The 23767-nt window shown below is 26.4% G+C and overlaps 1 protein-coding gene across 3 annotated transcripts in view; it reads left to right on the forward strand.

The window, feature by feature from the left end:
• Positions 1 to 23767, forward strand: part of Kap3 (kinesin associated protein 3) — a 194715-nt gene that overhangs the window by 20527 nt on the left and 150421 nt on the right. For 2 of the 3 annotated variants that reach the window (XM_075302265.1, XM_075302267.1), the window contains exon 3: positions 15292 to 15363. The exons of the other annotated variant lie outside the window; for it this stretch is intronic. In XM_075302265.1, coding sequence (XP_075158380.1) covers positions 15292 to 15363 — 72 coding nt within the window. The remainder of the gene's footprint in view (positions 1 to 15291; positions 15364 to 23767) is intronic. 3 annotated transcript variants of the gene reach the window in all.

Genomic DNA, 23767 nt, shown 5'->3' on the forward strand with positions numbered 1-23767 from the left:
CCAAGTTTAATTTTCAAACAAAATTTCTAAAAATTTTTATTATAGAAAATTTTCTAAAAATGAAAATTGGATTTCGTTTCAAATTTCTTCGAATTTGGATTTTTACTAAACATTTCGTAGAAATTTGATTTTCAGATAACATTTAGTGGATCCTTGATTTACTATACACACAAAAAATATCAATTAATTTGATTGTCAATACAATTAAAATTATGTTTGAATTTGAGCTAACAACGTAATTTGTAAATACAATTACGATTTTAGTCACTTTAACAACCAATGTTGTTATATCAACAAACATTTTGTTATATCAACAAAAATTTTGTTGAACTTAAATATTTTCTGTAACAACAATTTATTGTTAGCTCAAAAATTATAATATTATTTTCTGTGTATAGAAAATTTCCTCTAGATTAGATTTTTATAGAAAACTTCGTAAATATTTGATTTGCATAGAAAATTTCTTTATAATTTAATTTTTATATAAAACTTTGTCAAAAATTATTTTTTTTTAAGTTAGTTTTATTATATTTCGTCCGAAAACTTCCCCTTATTATAGTTTTTACAAAAAATTTCATTAAAATTGGATATTTTCATTAGCGTAGCTAGACAATTTTCCTAGGGAGGGCTATAGCCCCCCTAGCTAAAACTTTATAGACTGAACTTATAGGTTCAACTAATGTTTTATTTCATAAAATTGAATAAAAAAATAGACATCAAAATAGCTCGATAATCAATTTATAATAAATCAACTAAAGGTACCCTACGGGAAATTGGTGCAAATTGCCACTGACGGACCTATCACAGAACTGGTACCTGTTCTCCAGTTAGTTGCAATTTTCACATTTTCGGCCAGTTTCATGTCGCTCCGTTAGGCTTTAACTTCCAGTTAACGGAAAGTAAATTGCAAATATCTTCTCTCCGGTAAACTTTAACCTAAAAATTGTTGGCAGTTAAGTTCCTAACTGGCATATATAGACAAGATGGCAGCTATGTCCATAGTACGATTTAAAAGTTCGTTAGTTAACGGAATACTAACGGAGCTTCATGAAAATGAGGGTTAGTGAAATAAAATTATCAGAATAACTTTTGTTCGACATATTTCAAGTTTTTTTTTTTTCATTTCGGGGTCGATTAAGAGTTTGTCCGAGACTGGTTCCTGAGGACCTGTTTATGGGTTGCTCCTGCTATATTGTCCCAGGACGTGTACTTTGGGATGAGTCCTAAAATGTAAGTTTACTCCGTCAATGACAAACCCATGTTAAAGTGGACGGTCCCTTCCATACGTTTTGATCAGAACTGGGACTGGTCCATACACACCAGGGACTAGTTCTGTACCAGTTCTGTGGTTGATCCATTTCCCGTAGGGTTGTTCCACACTTTTCCCAGCAAATAATTGGGAGTTGTTCTAAAGGCACAACTTTAAAAGCACTTCCAAAAATGTCTTCACAAAGAAGTTAACTATTTTAACTACACAGGAAGTTTTTTTACATCATTTTTTATTATTTTAATGCGTAGTTTTTTGTTTTCTTTTTTAAATAGTTTAAAAAAAAAAGAGTAAGAATAAATAAAATGGTACACATTATTCAAATTTTGCCACAAAAATGCTAAATCCATTATAGAAAAATCGATAATATTTGAAAAAACGTTTCAAACAAGCGTTAGAATACATTAAAAATCATAAAAAAGTATAAAAATTATTTATTTGGGAAAATATAACAAAATTTTTAATTCACATTCAAAACACTGAATTCGGATCACACCCTAAGAAGTGATGCAAATTCATTGCAACGGTTGTTGATACGGTGGACATTCGTTCTATGGCAAGTTCATATTACATTCATCGCTTCTCCGCCAATTTTGTACCACTTCCAGACCCAAAAAGAACATTTTCACTTCTTTTTTGGCGACGCTTTTTTGCAGCATTATTAAGATATTAATTTATGAAAGAATAGTTTTAATATCAATTACTGTTTTTTATTCAACTAAATCATAAGTTCAACCACAGCTTTATTTCATAAATATCAGACTTCTACCACAACCCAAGTAATTCGATTGTGCATGAAAGTCTTTAGTGGAACTTTGTGCGTTGTACGAGTATATACTTGTAAATAGGTTTTCAAATTCTGAGGGGGGCTAAAATTTTTCTGGGGGGGTCTAAGCCCCCTCCCCAGAGGCCTTCCTACGCTTATGGATATTTTATTACCATACAAAATTTAGTAAAGTTTTGATTTTCGTAGAAAATTTCTTCGGAATTTGATTCCAACTAAAAATTCGTTGTAATTTTGTAAACATTTCCACACGCAAAAAAATAATTCTTTCCTCCCAAACGAAATTTTAGACAAACAAAGTTCGTTTCTTATTTGCTTTTCGCTGTAAGGAAGTGTATTTGGAAGAAAAGTATATACTTTTTGTGATAAACGTTTATTCTTTTCCAGGATGTAACAACAATTTCATAAAGACTAGCTCAAAAAAAAAACATTATTTTCTTGCTAATTGCATTGTCCCTCACATCTTTCTCACATCCACGAGATTTTTTAGTTCTTAACACCTTTTCCTGTAATACCAACAATGTAGAAGAAATTATACGAATTTATAAATTTTTAAATTTTTTTTTACCTTTCGCCTGGACGGAGAATCGAACCGGGGACCATGCACTAACCACTGAGCTATGTACCTATTATGGTCATCAATAGATACATATCCATATAAATTATATTTATATAGCATAGCTTGCGGCGCCCACGAACCGAATAAACAAAGTTTATTTAACAGAAACAAACATTTAGTTTGGCACCGTGGAGCAGTGGTTGCTACATCTGACTCTCATGCCAAGGGTCGTGGGTTCGATCCCTGCTTCGACCAAAGTTTTTTTTTTTTTTTTTTTTTTACATACATTATGTTCGGAAGATTCCGAAAAAAATGTTCAACATTACATTGTACTATATTAAATTTTGAACTGTAAAATGTGTTTTATTAAAGACCAAAAGTCGGAAAAGAACAGTGTTTGATATAAACGAAATGGACTCTGTTGTTGTTTCAAAAATAACTTTTTTATTGAAAAAATAAAAACTTTGTAACAAACTAATTTTTTTGGTGATAAAAGTTTAAAATTTTCGAAGCAATTCAAAAAACTCTAACAAAAGAAAAACGTTTTCGGTACACGTTTTATTGAAAATTTCTTCTAACTCGGACATTTATCAAAAATGGATTTTCCTAGAAAATTTTGTCCAAATTTAATTTAGAAAATTTCTTCTAAATTTTATAGAAAATTAAAAAAATAATTTTATAGAAATTTTAATCAAAATTGGATTTCGTCCAAAATTTCCTCAAATGTGGATTTTTAATAGAAATTTCGTTGAAATTGGATTTTCGTAGAAAATTGCTTCGAATTATGATTTTTAAAAAAATTTGTCAAAATTATATATAATTATGAACCGTATATATAATTATTGACCGATGTGGACCAAGTTTTGCATAGTTGTTAGAGACCATATACTAACACCATGTACCAAATTTCAGCCGGATCGGATGAAATTTGTTTTTTTAGAGGGTCTGCAAGCCAAATTTGGGGGTCCGTTTATATGGGGGCTATACGTAAAAGTGGACCGATATGGCCCATCTGCAATACCATCCGACCTACATCAATAACAACTACTTGTGCCAAGTTTCAAGTCGATAGCTTGTTTCGTTCGGAAGTTAGCGTGATTTCAACAGACGGATGGACGGACGGACATGCTCAGATCGACTCAGAATTTCACCACGACCCAGAATATATATACTTTATGGGGTCTTAGAGCAATATTTCGATGTGTTACAAACGGAATGACAAAGTTAATATACCCCCCATCCTATGGTGGAGGGTATAAAAAAATGTAAGCAAAATCGATAGCAGGTGTATTAATAATGGGACCAATGCACTCTGTGACATATCTCAGCATAGATTGTGGATATGCCTCAAAATGGTGTTTTTTAATAAATGCGTGTAAATTAATTAAGAAATGAAAAAAGATGGTAAATGCAATTTAAACTATATATGCACCACAATGCCAACGTACTTCACAACATATTGAGTTAATGAATGACCGACCAATGTGACAGACCGATCAATGTACATTTAATTGATCCATTTGTCCATGGCATGAGTTTTTGGCCAAGTCAACTTTTTTGTCTTTTAAAATATGCACTATATTTTTTTTTTGTATAATTATTTCGTTCACACACTAAATAGGGGGATGGTATCTGAAGTTGTTGTAGACTTTAGCCTTTTTAGTTTTTTGTTTGTTTTTTAATTAAATGCATTCATTGAATTAATTGAAATTATTGTGGTTACAATGGTCCCAAGAGGGGTTGGAGTGAGCATGGGCATAGTGTTTCAAAACACTAAAGTGGAAAGAAAGTGAGACCCTAACATAACATGTCCACTTCAAATGAGTTCATTTATATTTTAACTAAAACCTTTTGCAAAACAAATGAAATGTTTTTGAAATCTAATGAAACCTTTTTCAAATAAAAGGAAATTTTTTTCATTTTAAGTGAAACTTTCAATCAAAAGAAACACATCGAAATATTGTTCTAAGGCCCCATAAAATACAGTAGAATTCGGTTATAGCGACCGCCAAGGGACCGAAATTATGCGTCGTTATAACCGAACGTCGTTGTATCCAAATAAGTGTACACAATATTTTTAATTTTTTTTTATCATGTATATTCATATTTATTGAGTTAATAGTTTAGAAATGTGGTTTGTTTTCTATTTACAAGAATTTCTTTTAATAATTTACTTTCAATAATTTTAACGGAACTATATACACTCTCTGATATATCAGAACCCCCAAATCGTAAATACTGTTTTAATGTGTGCACCGCACTCAAGGTTTCTGTCCTAGTTGGAATTTTGATTGGCTCATCTTTGTCATCTTGTTCATTATCGCTGTGAGTTTCATCATTTTCTTTTGTGTTCTCCACTATTTCTCTCAATGAAGGCTCTTCTGATATCACGACGTTGTCATCGACATTTACGAACTCATCCCAGTCCTGGTTTGAACTCTAACTCATCCAAAACTGGTTTGAATATTTTTTTCTTTGTCATTTGCACCTCTGTTTGGGATAGTCGAAAACAAATTCTGTGATTCCCCGCAGTATATGTTTCTTTATTTAGTATTGGCTGACGACAAAAAATGGAATGAAAAAATAAAAATTAGTACACAGAACTTACATCGTCGTTATAACCAGGGCTGCCAATTTTGCCGATTTATCGGCATTTTGACGATTTTTTACTCAAAAAATAGCAAATGCCGATTTTCCGATTTTTGCCCCAAAAATGACGATATTAGCTCGGTTCAAAAATTTGGACTAGAAGCAGTTCGTTTACACATGCAGAGCCAGCAAAAGAGAGAATACATTCGACAATAGTCAGATAGAGAAATGGCAAGTTTTTGCTAGAGATTTAATACACGTAGGAGCAATACCACATTTTAAATCTACAGTATTAGTATCACGGTTGCCACTCGTGCCAAAACTAATCCACCAAAATTTGAAGAAAATGTTATCAAAAATCTTCCAAATTACAAAGATATCTTGAAGTTGTTGATCAAATGTTTGTGGTTGGTATATACAAAAATGTTGTTTTATTCGAAAGAATAAATTTATAGAACATTTTGTTAAAATTCTATTTCTACAGAAAATGTTGTCAAAATTTTATTTCTATAAAAAATTTCGGCAAAATTTTATTTCTATAAAAAATTTCGGCAAAATTTTATTTCTATAGAAAATTTTGTTAAAATTTTATTTCTACAGAAAAGGTTGTTAAAATTTTATTTCTGTAGAAAATTATGTCAAAATTTTATTTCTATAGAAAATTTTGTTAAAATTTTATTTCTACAGAAAAAGTTGTTAAAATTTTATTTCTAGAAAATTTCGTCAAAATTTTATTTCTATAGAAAATTTTGTAAAAATTGTATTTCTATAGAAAATTTTGTTAAAATTTTATTTCTACAGAAAAAGTTGTCAAAATTTTATTTCTATAGAAAATTTCGACAAAATTTTATTTCTGTAAAAATTTTTGTCAAAATTTTATTTCTATAGGAAATTTTGTCAAAATTGTATTTCTATAGAAAATTTTATCAAAATTGTATTTCTATTAAAATATTTGTCCACATTTGATTTCTATAGAGAATTTTGAAAATTTTTTTATTTCTATAGAAAACTTTCTCAAGCCTTTATATCTGTAGAAATTTTTTTTTATTCATTTTATTTCTAAGAAAATTTTGCAAAATTTTATTTTTAATAAAATTTTTGCAAATTGTGAAATTTTGGAAAATCGGGCAACACATATGTAAATATTAAAGATCTTTATTTTTATTTTTATATAAAAAACTTACTGAAGTAAAAGTATATATAAAAAAATATTTTTTATATTATATTTTGAATTGCATAGCATAGCATTGCATAAAAATGTTGTTTTTTTATTTTATTTTTTATACAAGACTGAATTCATTATCATTTTGTAGTTGAAATGCATAGTTGTGTTAATTTTCTGTTCTTTATATGACATAAATATTTTTGTTTTTAACAAAAAATTTGTTTGGCTTTAATATTATTAACATTGCAGATTTTTTGACGATTTTTAAAATGGAAGTGACGATTATGACGATTTTTTCGGAAAAAAGTGACGATTATTCTTGAAATTTTATTGGCAGCCCTGGTTATAACCGAATGTCCATTCCAAAGCAGACGTTCAAATTGGTCGTTAAAAGCAGATGGTCGCCAAAACCGGAGTCGTTCTAAGCGAACGCTTGCGCATGTACAAACTATTAAGAACCAAACTAGCTTTGAAAATCCGTCGTTATAAACGGATGGTCGTTATAACCGAGGTCGCCATAAATGCATTTTACTGTATATATTCTGGGTCGTGGTGAAATTCTGAGACGATCTAAGCATATCCGTCCGTCTGTTGAAATCAAGCTAACTTCCGAACGAAACAAGCTATCGACTTGAACTTGGCATAAGTAGTTGCTATTGATGTAGGTCGGATGGTATTGCAAATGGGTCATATTGGACTACTTTTACGTATAGCCCCCATAAAAACCGACCCCCAGATTTGGCTTGCGGAGCCTCTTGGAGAAGCAAATTTCATCCGATTCGGTTAAAATTTGGTACGTCGTGTAAGTATATGATATCTAACAACCATGCAAAAATTGGTCCAAATCGGCCAATAATTATATAACCCCCATTTAAACCGATAAACAAAATTCATCCGATCCGGTTGAAATTTGGTACGTCGTGTACGTATATGGCCTCTAACAACCATGCCAGAATTGGTCCATATCGGTCCATTATTATATATAGCCCCCATATAAACCGATCCCCAGATTTTAACTCCGGAGTCTCTTGGAAGAGAAAAATTCATCCGATCCGGTAGAAATTCATCCGATCCGGTGTTAGTATGTGGTGTCTAACCACCATGCAAAAATTGGTCCATATCGGTCCATAATCATATATAACCCCCATTTAAACCGATAAACAAAATTCAACCGATCCGGTTGAAATTTGGTACATTACGCTAGAATATGACCGCTAACAACCATGAAAAAATTGGTCCATATCGGTCTATAGTTATATATAGCCGATCCCCAATCACACATAAATTGATCCATATCGGTTCATAACCACTCTATAGAAACATTTATCAAAATTTTATTTCTATAGAAACATTTATCAAAATTTTATTTCTATAGAACATTTTGTCAATATTTACTTTCTATAGAAAATTTTGTCAACATTTTGTTTCTATAGAAAATTTTGTCAACATTTTATTTCTATGGAAAATTTTGTCAAAATTTTATTTCTATAGAAAAGTTTGCCAACATTTTATTTCTGTACAAAATTTTGTCCAAATTTTATTACTTTAGAAAATTATGGCAAAATTGTATTTCTATAGAAAATTTTGTCAAAATTGTATTTCTATAGAAAATCTTGTCAAAATTTTATTTTTATAGAAAATTTTGTCAACATTTTATTTCTATAGAAAATTTTGTCACAATTTTATTTCTATAGAAAATTTTGTCAAAATTTTATTTCTATAGAAAATTTTGTCAAAATTTTATTTCTATAGAAAATTTTTTCAAAATTTTATTTCTATAGAGAATTTTGTTAAAATTTTATTTCTATAGAAAATTTTGTCAAAATTTTATTTCTATAGAAAATTTTGTTAAAATTTTATTTCTATAGAAAATTTTGTCAAAATTTTATTTCTATAGAAAATTTTATCAAAATTTTATTTTTATAGAAAATTTTGTCACAATTTTATTTCTATAGAAAATTTTGTCAACATTTTATTTCTATAGAAAATTTTGTCAAAATTATATTTCTATAGAAAATTTTGTCAATTTTTTTCGCAAAAAATTGTGTCCAAATTGTATTTCTGTAGAAAATTTTGTCAAAATTTTATTTCTATAGAAAATTTTATCAAAATTTTATTTCTATAGAAAATTTTGTCAAAATTTTATTTCTATAGAAAATTTCGTCAAAATTTTATTTCTATAGAAAATTTTGTCAAAATTTTATTTCTAAAGAAAATTTTGTCAAAATATTATTTCTATAGAAAATTTTGTCAAAATTTTGTTTCTATAGAAAATTTTATCAAAATTTTATTTCTATTTTGTCAAAATTTTATTTTTATAGAAAATTTTGTCACAATTTTATTTCTATAGAAAATTTTGTCAACATTTTATTTCTATAGAAAATTTTGTCAAAATTATATTTCTATAGAAAATTTTGTCAAAATTTTATTTCTATAGAAAATTTTGTCAAAATTTTATTTCTATAGAAAATTTTGTCAAAATTTTATTTCTATAGAAAATTTTGTCAAAATTTTATTTCTATAGAAAATTTTGTCAAAATTTTATTTCTATAGAAAATTTTGTCAAAATTTTATTTCTATAGAAAATTTTGTCAAAATTTTATTTCTATAGAAAATTTTGTCAAAATTTTATTTCTATAGAAAATTTTGTCAAAATTGTATTTCTATAGAAAATTTTGTCAAAATTTTATTTCTATAGAAAATTTTGTCAAAATTTTATTTCTATAGAAAATTTTGTCAAAATTTTATTTCTATAGAAAATTTTGTCAATTTTTTTCGCAAAAAAATTGTGTCCAAATTGTATTTCTGTAGAAAATTTTGTCAAAATTTTATTTCTATAGAAAATTTTGTCAAAATTTTATTTCTATAGAAAATTTTGTCAAAATTTTATTTCTATAGAAAATTTTGTCAAAATTTTATTTCTATAGAAAATTTTGTCAAAATTGTATTTCTATAGAAAATTTTGTCAAAATTTTATTTCTATAGAAAATTTTGTCAAAATTTTATTTCTATAGAAAATTTTGTCAAAATTTTATTTCTATAGAAAATTTTGTCAAAATTTTATTTCTATAGAAAATTTTGTCAATTTTTTTCGCAAAAAATTGTGTCCAAATTGTATTTCTGTAGAAAATTTTGTCAAAATTTTATTTCTATAGAAAATTTTGTTAAAATTTTATTTCTATAGAAAATTTTAGCAAAATTTTATTTCTGTAGAAAATTTTGTCAAAATTTTATTTCTATAGAAATATTTATCAAAATTTTATTTCTATAGAAAATTGTGTCAAAATTTTATTTCTATAGAAAATTTTGTCAAAATTTTATTTCTACAGAAAATTTTGTCAACATTTTATTTCTATAGAAAATTTTATCAAAATTTTATTTCTATAGAAAATTTTGTCCAAATTTTATTTCTATAGAAAATTTTATCAAAATTTTATTTCTATAGAAAATTTTGTCCAAATTTTATTTCTATAAAAAATTTTGCCAAAATTTTATTTCTATAGAGAATTTTATCAAAATTTTATTTCTATAGAAAATTTTGTCTAAATTTTATTTCTATAGAAAATTTTGTCAAAATTTTATTTCTATAAAAAATTTTGTAAAACTGAATTATATACGTATTTAATCGGCCTTTTAATATATAACACGTATAGACTAACTTACAATTTAGAAGACGGTATTAGGAAGTTTTAATATACTTTGCTATCGGCAAGTATTACCGCAACCCACGTAATCCGATTGTGGATTACAGTCTTTATTAGAAGCTTCTACGCAATCAATGGTAGAGGTTTATACGATTAGGCCTGGGCGAACTTACGGCCGTATATACTTGTTAATTTTAATTTCTATTTTTAATCTGATTTTGAATTTTAATTTAAACTTTAGTTATAATTTATTTTTGATGACATCCTTTTTTTGTTAATTTAAACTTAATTTTTTTAATTTCAATTTTTAATTTAAAATTTTAAAGGATTTTATTTTTAATTTATGTTATTATTATATTTATTTATGCAATTTGGTATTCAAAAACCTCCGTTCATATTTAATCCATTCGCTTTTTATACGAATCCAATCCACTGTAAATCCCAATGACATCTGTTCATCGGCGCCTTATTAATAAATCTCATTTATGGCGTTTTTGTTACAATTGATCCATATATAACATAGTTGTTGTGATTTTGTTTTATTAGGTTTTGTAATTTACCACGGTTTTTGGATGAGCACTCACTCAGTCACTTAGTCAGTCGGTCTGTCAATCAAACGTTCGGTTAGATAGGCTTCTATGGTTTCTTCTATTACACAAAATGAATGGAGTTACCTCAGTGTGATGATGGACACATATTAGCCATGTTATGATATGTGGTTGGAATTAGTGGCATATTCGGTTGGTTTTGAGATTTAAAAGCAAGGTGCTGTTTCAGTTACCATGATGACGAAATTATATATAATTTTATTTAACCAAAAAAAAAAAAAAAAAAACACACACATACACACAATTACACATTGGTTATACTCCCACCAGCCTCAAAGCGTGATGATGATTTGAATATAAGGGTGGGTTGGAGTTTTAAACGGATGGTCTAAAAATTCGTAATTTGGGAAAATTGGGCACGAGTTATAATCACGGTTAGGTTAGGTGGCAGCCCGATGTATAAGGCTCACTTAGACTATTTAGCCCATTGTGATACCACATTGGTGAACTTCTCTCTTATTACTGAGTGCTGCCCGATTCCATGTTAAACTCAATGACCAGGGTCATCCTTTTTATAGCCGAGTCCGAACGGTGTTCCACATTGCAGTGAAACCACTTAGAGAAGCTTTGAAACCCTCGGAAATGTCACCAGCATTACTTAGGTGGGATAATCCACCGCTGAAAAACTTTTTGGTGTTCGGTCGAAGCAGGAATCGAATCCACGACCTTGTGTATGCAAGGCGGGTATGCTAACCATTACACCACGGTGGCTCCCGTTGTGCACGGTTGCCACTCGTGCCAAAAATAATCTACAAAAATTCTACCAAATTAAAAATATCTTATTTTTTATCAAAGTTTGATTGTTCTAGAAAATCTAGCAAAATTTTATTTCTCTACAAAAGTTTGCCAAAATTTTATTTCTCTACAAAATTTTGCTAAAATTTTTCTCTATTTCTCTAGAAAATTGTGTCCAAATTTTATTTCTTTAGACAATTTTAGATCTCTAGAAAATTTTGTCCAAATTTTATTTCTCTAGAAAATTTTACCATAATTTTAGATCTCTAGAAAATGTTGCAAACATTTTATTTATGTAGAAAAATTTACTAAAATTTTATTTCTCTAGAAAATGTTGTCCAAATTTTATTTCTATAGAAAATTTTGCCAAAAATTTTATTTCTTTGACAAATTTTGCTAAAATTTTATTTTTATTTCTATAGAAAATTTTGCCAAATTTTATTTCTATAGAAAATTTTACCAAAAATTTAACTTCTATAGAAAATTTTGCCAAAATTTTATTTCTAAAAAAAATTTATTTCTATTGAAAATTTTGCTAAAATTTTATTTCTATAGAAAATTTTGCCAAAAATTTTATTTTAATTGAAAATTTAGCCAACATTTTATTTCTATAGAAAATTTAGCCAAAATTTTATTTCTATAGAAAATTTTGCAAAAAAATTTTATTTCTATAGAAAATTTTGCCAAAATTTTATTTCTATAGAAAATTTTGCCAAACATTTATTTCTATGGAAAATTTTGCCAAAATTTTATTTCTATAGACAATTTTGTCAAAATTTTATTTCTATAGAAAATTTTCCCAAAATTTTATTTCTATAGAAAATTTTTCCAAAATTTTATTTCTATAGAAAATTTTGCCAAAATTTTATTTCTATAGAAAATTTTGCCACAATTTTATTTCTATAGAAAATTTTGCCAAAAATTTTATTTCTATTGAAAATTTTGCTATAATTTTATTTCTATAGACAATTTTGTCAAAATTTCATTTCCATAGAAAATTTTCCCAAAATTTTATTTCTATAAAAATTTTATTTCTACAAAAAATTTTATTTCTATTGAAAATGTTGCTAAAATTTTATTTCTATAAAAAATTTTGCCAAAATTTTGTTTCTATAAAAAATTTTGTCAAAATTTTATTTCTATAGAAAATTTTGCAAACATTTATTTCTATTGAAAATTTTGCCAAACATTTATTTCTATAGACAATTTTGCCAAATTGTTTTTCTAAGACATTTGTGCCAAAATTTTATTTCTATGGAAAATGTTTGCCAAAATTTTATTTTAATAGACAATTTTGTCAAAATTTTATTTCTATAGAAAATTTTCCCAAAATTGTATTTCTATAGAACATTTTGCCAAAATTTTATTTCTATAAAAGTTTCTATAAAAAATTTTGCCAAACATTTATTTCTATAAAAAATTTTGCCAAAATTTTATTTCTATAGAAAATTTTCCCAAAATTTTATTTCTATAGAAAATTTTCCCAAAATTTTATTTCTATAGAAAATTTTGCCATCATTTTATTTCTATAAAAAATTTTGCCAAAATTTTGTTTCTTTAAAAAATTTTGCCAAAATTTTATTTCTATAGAAAATTTTGCCAAACATTTATTTCTATAGAAAATTTTGCCAAAAATTTTATTTCTATTGAAAATTTTGCTAAAATTTTATTTCTATAAAAAATTTTGTTTCTATAAAAAAATTTTGCCAAAATTTTATTTCTATGGAAAATTTTGCCAAACATTTATTTCTATGGAAAATTTTGCCAAACATTTATTTCTATGGAAAATTTTGTCAAACATTTATTTCTATAGAAAATTTTGCCAAACATTTTATTTCTGTAGAAAATTTTGCCAAATTGTTTTTCTAAGACATTTTTGCCAAAATTTTATTTCTATGGAAAATGTTTGCCAAAATTTTATTTTAATAGACAATTTTGTCAAAATTTTATTTCTATAGAAAATTTTGCCAAAATTTTATTTCTATAGAAAATTTTGCCAAAATTTTATTTCTATAGAAAATTTTGCCAAAATTTTAGTTGTATAGAAAAGTTTGCCAACATTTTATTTCTGTACAAAATTTTGTCCAAATTTTATTACTTTAGAAAATTATGGCAAAATTGTATTTCTATGGAAATTTTTGGCAACATTTTATTTCTATAGAAAATTTTGCCAAAATTTTATTTCTATAGAAAATGTTGCCAAATTTTTATTTTGCCAAAACTTATTTCACTTCAAACAATTAAAAATTCCAAAAAAAACAAATTCTCCAATTTCCTTCGACCCATCTCATTGTGAATATGGGTATTGTTAACAATTTACCACCTATTTGGTTTAGTTAGTCCATGGTGGAAAATAAAAACAAAACTAAAATACATATGTGTGGTCTGTGCTCTTTGCAAAGTTTTTCTCATTCAAAAGCCTGCCATAATTTTTTCTATCTGGTTATGGCCCAAATAGGTTACATGCCTCTGGCACTTTTTGGATGTTTTCTTCGAAATAGTAGTGGTAATTGTAACACAAAACCAGGCAAACATCCAGAACTGGAAACAATCCAGCCATCGAGCCAAACTGGGTGCCATTCATGCACCCAGCCATCTAGAAAGTTATTTTCTCATAAATTTCTCCTACACCCATTTTATTTGGTTGGTTGGTTGGATTGTTTTATCATTTATTTTGGGGTTGAAATTACTGACATTTCTTCCTGTCTCTCGACCGAACCCTTTGCAACTTTACCCTGAATTTTTCCAACCATGCAAAATAATAATTGTTTCCCATTCATAGAAACGAAATGATTTTCCTTTGCTTTGTTTTTTATTCAGTTCAGTTGAAAAACGACTCATATTTTATGAGTCAAATAAAAATTCAAAAAACTAAGACCAAAACAACAAATTCACCACATTCACAACAAAAAATCAATAATGCATTAGTTTTTAGGTTGGTATCCTTTTTAAAGTAGGAGAAGTGTTAAAAGTGTTTCATTGTTCGTTTGAACAATAGGGGCAAATATGTCGCTCACAAATGTGATGTATTATCGGTTTTTCTCCCTCTCTTTCTCTCTGTCTCCCAACATAATGACAATCTCAATCATATATTTTCCAACATAGTTTTTATGCCCCTTGGTGATATGCTGTACATTGTTTGCATTTCAAGAGGCTGCCTAAAAGTATGCACTTAAGTTGTGATAAAATGTTAAGCTTTATTGAGTGGTTTTCTAAGAAGATGGAAGGGAGAGAAAATTGATGGGCTCATGGTCAAATTTAAAATTCTCAATAAAAAGGTCCATTGTTAACCACAATAATGGGAGGTTAAATTATGAAGGCAGATTTGTATATCGTAAGAAGTGGTGTGGACCCATTTGAGAGGTATCAGTGTATAGTGAAGTGGACAACCACGGTCGCCTAAATTTTGTCCTCCTTTGGAAGGTGTCCAGTTATGCGTGATTAATTTTAAAATGTTGATATAGCAACAGTTTCAAGAAAATTTTCCATTTTTGATAGGTGTCCGGTTTTCAGAGCTTCCATGTTTGAGAGGTTTCACTATAAATACACCGCGCGTTTGATATGCGTCAAGGCATAATAAAACAAAAAATAAATGAAGAATATATTCAATAAATTGAACTTAACTCTTAGCACAAACTTTTTTATTATAATTTTTTTATGATTTTTTTTTTAATCAAATTTCTCTCTGGGCTAAATAGATAGCAAAAGCAACCAGAAGAATATTGTTGACATATTATATTCACTTCCCAATTCAAACCCAAAATTTCTTTGGGTTCTAAATTCACAATCACTTTTTGTACACTTTTTTCTTTCAGATATCTATAATGAATTTTTATATGTATATATGTTAAATTATACGTTTTTTATGTACAATATAAGTTTTATTTGTTTGTCTCCTTTTTAATTTTGTTTCTATTTATTTTCTATTTTTTTATTTTAGCACAAGAGCTCTTATATTATGAGGGATAAAAATTCCTTAAGAAACACTATCAGATCTCCGGCACAAGCAAAGGTATTTCTTCTATTTTTTTTATTATAATCTTAATATTGATAGAAAAAAGTTTGTATTCGCAAGATATATTGTTTCAATAATCGAAGTTATATCATTACCATGGTAATTTTCTGAATGTTAAGGTATTATATATAAATTAAATGAAATATGGATTTTTTTTTGGGTTAAATATAAAAAAGTTTGCAATATTTGGCTGAGATTTATTCTGCGTCCGTAACCAACTTTTTTTTATTAATTATTTTTTTTATTACAACATTTTCTATAGAAATAAAATTTTGGAAAAATATTCTATAGAAATAAAATATGGACAAAATTTTCCATAGAAATAAAATTTTGACAAAATTTTCTATAGAAATAAAATTGTGACAAAATTTTCGATAGAAATAAAATTTTGACACAATTTTCGAAGGAAATAAAATTTTGACAAAATTTTCGATAGAGATAAATTTGACAAAATTTTCTATAGAATTATAATTTTGACAAAATTTTCTATAGAAATAAAATTTTGACAAAATTTTCTATGGAAATAAAATTTTGACACAATTTTCGATAGAAATATAATTTTGACAAAATTTTCTATAGAAATAAAATTTTGACAAAATTTTCTATAGATACAAAATTTTGACAAAATTTTCTATAGAAATAAAATTTTTATAAAATTTTCTATAGAATTATAATTTTGACAAAATTTTCGATAGATATAACATTTTGACAAAATTTTCTATAAAAATAAAATTTTGACAAAATTTTTTATAGAAATACAATTTGAACAAAATTTTCTATTGAAATACAATTTTGACAAAATTTTCTATAGAAATCAAATGTTGTTAAAATTTTTTATAGAAATAAAGTTTTGACAACATTTTCTATAGAAATAAAATCTTGACGAAATTTTCTATAGAAATAAAATCTTGACAAAATTTTCTATAGATATAAAATTTTTACAAAATTTCTATAGAAATAAAATTTTGACACAATTTTCTATAGAAATATAATTTTGACAAAATTTTCTATAGAAATAAAATTTTGGCAAAATTTTCAATAGAATTAAAATGTTCACAAAATTTTCTATAGAAATAAAATTTTGACAAAATTTTCTATAGAAATAAAGTATTGACAAAATTTTCTATAGAAATAAAATTTTACAAAATTTTCTATAGAAATAAAATTTTGACAAAAATTTCTATGAAATAAAAATTATGAGAAAATTTTCGATAGAAATAAAATTGTGACAAAATTTTCGACAAAAATAAAATTTTGACAAAATTTTCGATAGAAATAAAATTTTGACAAAATTTTCGATAGAAATAATTTTTTTTTATAGAAATAAAGTTTTGACAACATTTTCTTTAGAAACAAAATGCTCACAACATTTTCTTTAGAAACAAAATGCACACAACATTTTCTATAGAAATAAAATGTTAACAAAATTTTCTATAGAAATAAAAATTTGACAAAATTTTCTATAGAAATAAAAATTTGACAAAATTTTCTATAGAAATAAAATTTTGGCATAATTTTCTATAGAAATAAAATTTTGAGAAAATTTTCTATAGAAATAAAATTTTGAGAAAATTTTCTATGAAATAAAAATTATGAGAAAATTTTCTATGAAATAAAAATTTTGACAAAATTTGCTATAGAAATACAATTTTGACAAAATTTTCTATGGAAATAAAACTGTGAAAAATTTTTCTATAGAAATAAAATTTTGACAAAATTTTCTATGGAAATAAAATTGTGACAAAATTTTCTATAGAAATAAAATTTTGACAAAATTTTCTATAGAAGTAAAGTTTTGCCAAATTTTTCTATAGAAATAAAATTTTGGCAAAATTTTCTATAGAAATAAAATTTTGACACATTTTTCTATACAAAAATTATTTGACAAAATTTTCTATGAAATAAAAATTATGAGAAAATTTTCTATGAAATAAAAATTTTCTATAGAAATAAAATTTTGACAAAAATTTTCTATGGAAATAAAATTGTGACAAAATTTTCTATAGAAATAAAGTTTTGAAAAAATTTTCTATAGAAATAAAATTTTGACAAAATTTTCTATAGAAATAAAATTTTGAAAAAATTTTTTATAGAAATAAAATTTTGACACAATTTTCTATACAAATATAATTTTGACAAAATTTTCTTTGAAATAAAAATTATGAGAAAATTTGCTATGAAATAAAATTTTTGAAAAAATTTTCTATGGAAATAAAATTTTGACACAATTTTCGATAGAAATATAATATTGACAAAATTTTTTATAGAAATAAAATTTTGATAAAATTTTCTATAGAATTATAATTTTGACAAAATTTTCTATAGAAATAACATTTTGACAAAATTTTCTATAGATATAAAATTTTGACAAAATTTTCTATAGAAATAAAATTTTGACAAAATTTTCTATAGAAATAAAATTTTGACAAAATTTTCTATAGAAATAAATTTGACACATTTTTCTATAGAAATATAGTTTTGACAAAATTTTATAAAGAAATAACATTTTGACAAAATTTTCTATAGAATTATAATTTTGACAAAATTTTCTATAGAAATAAAATTTTGATAAAATTTTCTATAGAATTATAGTTTTGACAAAATTTTCTATAGATATAAATTTTTGACAAAATTTTCTATAGATATAAAATTTTGACAAAATTTTCTATGGAAATAAAATTTTGACAAAATGTTCTATAGAAATATAATTGTGACAAAATTTTCTATAGAAATATAATTGTGACAAAATTTTCGATAGAAATAAATTTTGACAACATTTTCGATAGAAATAAAATTTTGACAAAATTTTCTATAGAAATAAATTGTTGACAAAATTTTCTATAGAAATAAAATGTTGACAAAATTTTCTACGGAAATAAAATTTTTACAAAGTTTTCTATAGAAACATAATTTTGACAAAATTTTCTATAGAAATAAAATTTTGGCAAAATTTTCTATAGATATAAAATTTTGATAAAATTTTCTATAGAAATAAAATTTTGTGTATAAAAATAGGGTTTCCGGAAAGTTTCTGAGTAGTCTGCAGTCAAAATTGAAAATCAAATTTTAACAAAAAAAAAAAATAAAAAAGTATAAAATGGAAGTTAGGTTAGGTTATGTGGCAGCCCGATGTGTCAAGCTCACTTAGTCTATTCAGTCCATTTTGATACCACATTGGTGATAATGGAAGTTAAATAATATTTACCAGAGATGTTGGTATAATGTTGGTAACGGTGTAATTATGAAATATCTCTATTATCTACTCTCTACTAAAATCGAATTGTTTATTTTTAAATAAAAACTTTGTTTAATGCGCACTGTATTTTTTTAAGATTCAACCACTATTAAAAAAAACATATTTTTTTAAATGTGGTATGTAGATATTCTTTTTCAACCATTTTGTATATTATATATTTTTTCGGGTGGATCGGTGATCTTGTGCATTTAAGGATTAATGGGCTGATTTATTTAATTTTTTATATCACCTTCTAATGTTTCTTTTTGAGAAAATAAAATACGATTTTTTATACAAATATGTGACCCGTCAATAATTTCTACATTCAATTTGTTTTTTCATATTTCGAAATATGATGACTAGCCATGAAAAAAGAAATTTGTTTTTTCCAAAAATATTTGTATATTTATAAGAGTGCTTATTTGATATAAACAAAATAGAAACACCTTGTGATTATTTATGAAAATACAGTGAAAACACTCAGTCATCTAACATAAATTGTTCCGCATTTGGGATGTACTCAGTTACGAGAGATTAATTTTAATGTGTTAATATAGCAAACGTCTATTTCAAATTTGACAATTTTTAATGTAACACATTTCAATGCTGTTTAGAGGAGTTACAAATTAATTTAGTTCATTTGCCCAATTTTGGCTAATAAATTTTCATTATTTCATTATTTTAGGGAAATTCTATGGTCATCTACATTTTGTCCACATTTTGGAATATATCCTCTAATGAAAGTTTAATTTTTTTTAATTTTAATCTACTTTAATTGTAATAAAATTTCAATATTTCATATACAGTGAAACCTTTCTGAACTAAAAATCAATGATCTCATACATTTTCTCCATATTTTGGGATATATGCACTTATGAGAGTTTAATTTTAATGTGATAACTGTATCACAAGTTTCTTGGAAATGTCCGTTTTTCAGACTGGTTAATTTTTGGAGGTGTCACTGTATATGCTGTTATCTGGGAATTTTGTTTCCTTTCAAATCAATTATGGTACATTTTTTTCTGACACTAATCCCCTCATAATCCTCTTATATGGTAGGTAACCAATTAAATTGTTATTAAGAACTAATTTCATAAAAATAACTGCCATTTTCAATGGCAGCAGGCAATACCCAATGTAAGCTTCTTAAGATTTAATTTTATATTGATTTCTTCTATAAAACAAAAAAAATAATACGAATGTGTACGTATACCATACACCGGTTGGCTAACTTGTATACTCTAATCAAATTTCAATATTTTCTTGCATTTGGATAAGAGAAGAGGAAAGTAGGAACTAAATCAGCCAAAAACAAAATCCTACAGCACATGCCACAAGGTCAATGTGAGAAGATACAATCGATTTGTATGGACTTTTGCTTTATTTGGGGGATATTATATCCATTGTATTATTGTTTCTTTCTTTTTTCATTTCGTTTTCTATGTTTATCTATAATATAAATATAATAACAACAACAATACAATAGACTATGACAAACAAAATACAATATTTATTTTTCGAGTGGTCTAAGTAAAATCATGCTGGCTGGTATATGATTATATGGCGGTTTTACTTCTTCCGCCAATAGTTTATCTTAGCCCAAAAAAATATATATTATAACACTGGACAACAAAAATAAAATATATGATAAACGAATAAAATATTGTTTGTGCAAGGAGTACCCTAAATGGTCGAAACACAGAAAAAAATATCACCAAAATATTTCCAATTAAAAAGTTAATTGAAGTTGAAAATTTTTTCAATTAATAAATTAATTGATACAATTAACTTTTTAATCATCATAGAAACATTAAGTTAATTAAGTCAATGATTGAAATTTTTAAAATGTTTAATTAAAAAATTAATTGATACAATTAACTTTTTAATCAAATTCGGAAGACTAATTCAGTTAAAAAAAGTGCTGATTTTTTTTTTACTTTTTTAATTAAAAATGTATTTCAAACAATCATTTGTTAATCCAAATAAAAATTCTAAGCCAATCTAACTAAGTAATTAAAAATAGTTACCTTTTTTAATTAATAAATTAATTGCGTTTTGCAATCAACATCAATTAAATTTTTAATTGAATCAATTAAAAAATTAATTGAATTTTGCTGAAACAATCAATTAATTTTTTAATCAAGAATTTTTTCTATGCCCAATTAAAACTGTGATTGATACTATCATTTTCGTGATTGAAGACATTTCAATTAAAAAATTAATTGGATCAATTAATTTGGTGATTGAATCAGAGAAAAAATTTTTTGTGTGGATGAATCGGTGGATTTCTAATTTGACATAGATTTCTGATATTTGAAAGTAAATTAATTCAGTTAAACAGATCTAGAAGAAATTGATTAGGAAGTTGATTCCAACTCATTTCTTTCAATGTATTCAATATCGGGGATATATACGAGGGCAGTTCGGAAACTTCTTAGCCTAGCACAAAAAGCGCGGTATAAACAAAAAAAGTTAAGTGTTTTGGAAACGTTCATCTCTGTTATGAACACATGTTAAATTTTGTTTCGATCTGGCAATTCCTTCATATAGAAACAGGTGTTCAAAAAAGACGCATCCGCAATTTTGTTACAATGGAAAAATTAGAAATGCAAATTTGTTACAATGGAAAAAAGGAAAAATCCAAACAATGGACTGAAGCTGGAGGAAGTGCCCCAAAGAAGGCAAAAACAATTCAATCGGCTGGTAAGGTTATGGCAACGGTTTTTTGGGACTTCAAAGGTATTTTATTGATTGACTATCTGCAAAAGGGTAAAACAATAAATTCAGAGTACTATTGGAACCTTTTGGATCAATTAAATGTACAAATTCGAGAAAAACGTCCTAGCTTACAACACAAAAAAAATTATTTTTCATCAAAACAACGCACCAGCGCACAAGAGTGTTTTAACAATGGCTAAAATCAACGAATTAAAGTACGAGTTGCTTGACCACCCACCTTATTCTCCTGATTTAGCTCTCAGTGACTTTTACTTGTTCCCAAATCTAAAAAAATTCCTTTCCGGCAAGCGTTTTATCTCAAATGAGGATGCATTTACAGTTGCAAACCACTATTTTGAAGACCTTGAGGAAAACTATTTTAATCAAGGGATAGAATTGCTAGAAAAGCGTTGGACTAAGAGTATTGAAGTTTCAGTAGATTATATTGAAAAATAAAAATATTTTTGAAAAACTAACTATTCACTTTCATTGATAGGCTAAGAAGTTTCCGAACCGACCTCGTATTAGCGATATTTTCATTTTATATTTTAAAATTTTTGCATTTTGACTGATCAATTCAGCACGAATGGTTTCCCAAAAATGAGCGATCCAATATAGGGGCTATATATAGCCGATATCTGGTGAGGCTATAGCTTAAATACTGCGCATGAGATATTTAATGTTATATTTTTTTTCGAATTTTCGAAAATATAAAACCACGAATGCCCACTTATAAAGAAAATTTCTTTTTTGGAATGCATTCCAAAAGGTAAATTCGTCCCATAAATTCGTATTTAGCTTAGCCGAGACACAAATCACGAGTATCAACAGGAGAAGAGATGGGGTCAATCTGACAACGTAAAAATGACAGCATACGTCTAAAGATTATTTTAAGACTTTTCATGGCCAAAAAAAAACGAATGCCGTTCATGAAATCGTGAACGCCCGTGGACGAAATCGTGAACATTCCGTTTTGATTTTTTTGTGAACGTTTCCGTTTCATTATGACAACGTCCGTTTACGTTTGTGTAACTCAATTTTTTCTATTAGTGTAGCGCATTTATTTTCATATCCTTGCACAAACATTATATTTGATGGCAACGCAAACGTAAGATATAGTCGAGTCATCTAAAATACCGTTGTTAGATTTTTTTGTCGTCAGAATTTTTTTTTGTGTTGTAGGTATTAATATTTAATTTTTGGCGCCCAATGTGGGGCAGAAGTTGAAATATTCAGATCTAGACCTCAAAAGCTTGTTGTGCTTACATATACAGAAAAAAATTGTTTTTTGCCATGCGGTTACATTCGTCCGAAGAAAATTTTATTTTGTTTAGCCAAGACACAAACCACGAATTCAACTCGAAAATTTATCTTCATACCCTTGCACAAAAATTATCCATCATGGCAAAGCAAACTTAAGATGTACCTAGCTAAAAAAATTTTTGAAGTGCTTCTAAAGGCACAACAAAGGCACAAAGCACTTCTAAAAATTTCCTCTGTAATATGTTCTTTATTTTAACTGCACAGGAAGTTTATTTGAGTCAATTTTTTATAACTCGCTTTTTTCGTATTATTAAAGTGATATTTAAAATTTATTTATTGTTTCATAGAGGTTAAAAACAGATTAAGAATTAATAAAGTAGTGCAAATTATTTAAATTTTGCCGAAAAAAATGGTAAATCCTGAGATTTTTTGAAAATATTTGATGTCCAGACAAGCGTTATGATGCATTAAAAATCATACAAAATTTTAAAAATCATTTATTCGTCAAAATATTACAAAATTTCTTAATTCACATCCAAAACATTGGATTCGCTTCACACATTAAGAAGTAATGCAAATTCAGTGCAACGACTGTTGAAATGGTGGACATCCGTCCTATGACAAGCCCATGTTAAATTCATCGCTTCTTCGTCAATTTTGCACCACTTCCGGATCCAAAAAGAGCATTTTCACTATTTTTTTGGCGACGCTTTTTTTTGCTGGGTAGTAGAGTCATCTCAAATACAGACCTTAGAATTTTTCTTTGTGTTTTAGGTACTAATCAAAACATTTGATTTTTGGCGCCCAACGTGGGGCAGAATTTGGAATATTTAGATCTAAGATTTGCCTATTGAAAACTTACCTTAATTTTTCGAAGATAATAAAACCTCGAAGAAAAAATTACATATACAGAAAAAATGTTTTTTTGGCATGCGTTTTATGAACTAAATTCGTTACACAATGATATATACCCCCCATAAATTTGAATTTTGCTTAGCCGAGACACAAACCGCGAATTAACTCACCAATTTATCTTCACAACCTTAGCTTAGATTAGGTATAGTGGCAGCTCGATATTTCAGGCTCACTTAGACTATTCAGTCCATTGTGATACCACATTGGTGAACTTCTCTCTTATCACTGAGTGCTGCCCAATTCCATGTTAAGCCCAATGACAAGGGACCT

This window comes from Haematobia irritans, chromosome 3 (genome assembly GCF_050003625.1).
Source record: "Haematobia irritans isolate KBUSLIRL chromosome 3, ASM5000362v1, whole genome shotgun sequence".
Taxonomy (NCBI): domain Eukaryota; kingdom Metazoa; phylum Arthropoda; class Insecta; order Diptera; family Muscidae; genus Haematobia; species Haematobia irritans.